Source organism: Microtus ochrogaster, chromosome 6, assembly GCF_000317375.1.
Source record: "Microtus ochrogaster isolate Prairie Vole_2 chromosome 6, MicOch1.0, whole genome shotgun sequence".
NCBI classification, from domain to species: domain Eukaryota; kingdom Metazoa; phylum Chordata; class Mammalia; order Rodentia; family Cricetidae; genus Microtus; species Microtus ochrogaster.
The window spans coordinates 83,452,226-83,453,636 of record NC_022013.1 but is presented as its reverse complement, the minus strand read 5'-3'; the positions used below and the strand labels follow the sequence as shown (position 1 = coordinate 83,453,636).

The 1,411-nt window shown below is 35.1% G+C and overlaps 1 protein-coding gene across 1 annotated transcript in view; it reads right to left on the bottom strand.

Annotated features, from left to right (window-relative positions):
* Positions 1-1,411, bottom strand: part of Nvl (nuclear VCP-like) — a 52,442-nt gene that overhangs the window by 16,116 nt on the left and 34,915 nt on the right. Inside the window, exon 18 of the mRNA XM_013346966.2 lies at positions 5-14. Within this exon, the coding sequence (XP_013202420.1) occupies positions 5-14 (10 nt within the window). The remainder of the gene's footprint in view (positions 1-4; positions 15-1,411) is intronic.

Below are 1,411 nucleotides of genomic sequence, written 5' to 3'. Positions count from 1 at the left end.
ACACTAGCACCTGTCTACAGAAAACAAAACATCCCCTTCAACATAAAGAAAGCAGCCTCCTTCCTCCATTTTCCCTCTGCACAGAATACATGTACTAACTTGAATGAGAGTTTATGTTGAAGATTACAGTGACTGAACCCAGAAGTCTCAGGTACTCAGAGGCTAAGGCAAGAGGATCACCTAAATCTAGGAGTATGGGGTCAATATGAGCAATAAAGAGGATCTTTTTAGAAATATTATATAATATATATATATTATATATGAGAGAGAACAAGGTATGGATGGGAGGAAGAAGTGAGGAAGAAAAGGAGGAAGAAAGACAGGCTGGCAGATGGGCCCAGTGACTACTTCTTAAAGAGTCACTACATACAGATACTGTGCAAAACACAATCATCAGTGAATTCCCCAATAAAGCTGCTAGTTAGTCAGGATGAAAAAAACTGAAGCTTAGAAGAGGTCACTTGTTTAAGGTCTTAGCTCTGCTTAAGGGGAGAAATGAAACCTACCTATGAATCTTATGCTTCTGAATTATTTAGTAGTATTTAGTATAAACTCCATTTAGGCAAATCTAAACTCAGCTTCTAAACTCTAGATTTCTCCCTATGTCAAGTGTCCCACATTTCAATGCAATACATACAAGAACATTGAGTACATTAAGAATTTTATCTTTTTCTTGAAATGAATGGTACAAAGTATGGCTATTCAGAACAACACCTAAGAGAATAGTTAGGAAGTTAAGTATAAGGTTATGGAGATATGGAAACATGGCAATAGACTACATAGACAATGAAGAAAATAAAAAAGTGGTGCTATGGATATATTATGCTTTTCTTCAACATAAATTTATGTATAGACACAGCAATGTGCTTAAACCCATTGATTCTTTTAAAAGGATGTACTTGTAGAGATTTATTATTACTCTCTGGTGACATAGTACTAATAATTAAGAATCATAATCTAGACACAATAACATCAAGACTCACTCGATTTTAGTCATGTGGTGGTGGTGCATGCCTTTAATCCTAACACTTGAGAGGCAGAGGAAGATGGATCTCTGTGTTTGAGGTTATCCTAACCTACACGGTTGTTAAAGCATATTCCTTACACTGTGTAAACACTGTGACTGGTTTAATAAAGAGTTGAATGGCCAATTGCTAGGCAGAAAGAGGTTAGGTAGGACGTGGGAAATGGTTAATGTAATATACTGTTCTTGGTTATTACATAACTGACAGATTCTTTAAAATATGACACAGTACTTACTATGTTTCAATATCTGAGCCTAATATTAATGTATATTATCTAAATCTAATGTATATACATCTTCAACCGTGATTCATACTCTCCAAATTCTATCCCACATTGCTTGTATATGTGTACAGAGATAGCACATACAAATGTTTGAGAAAGTTCT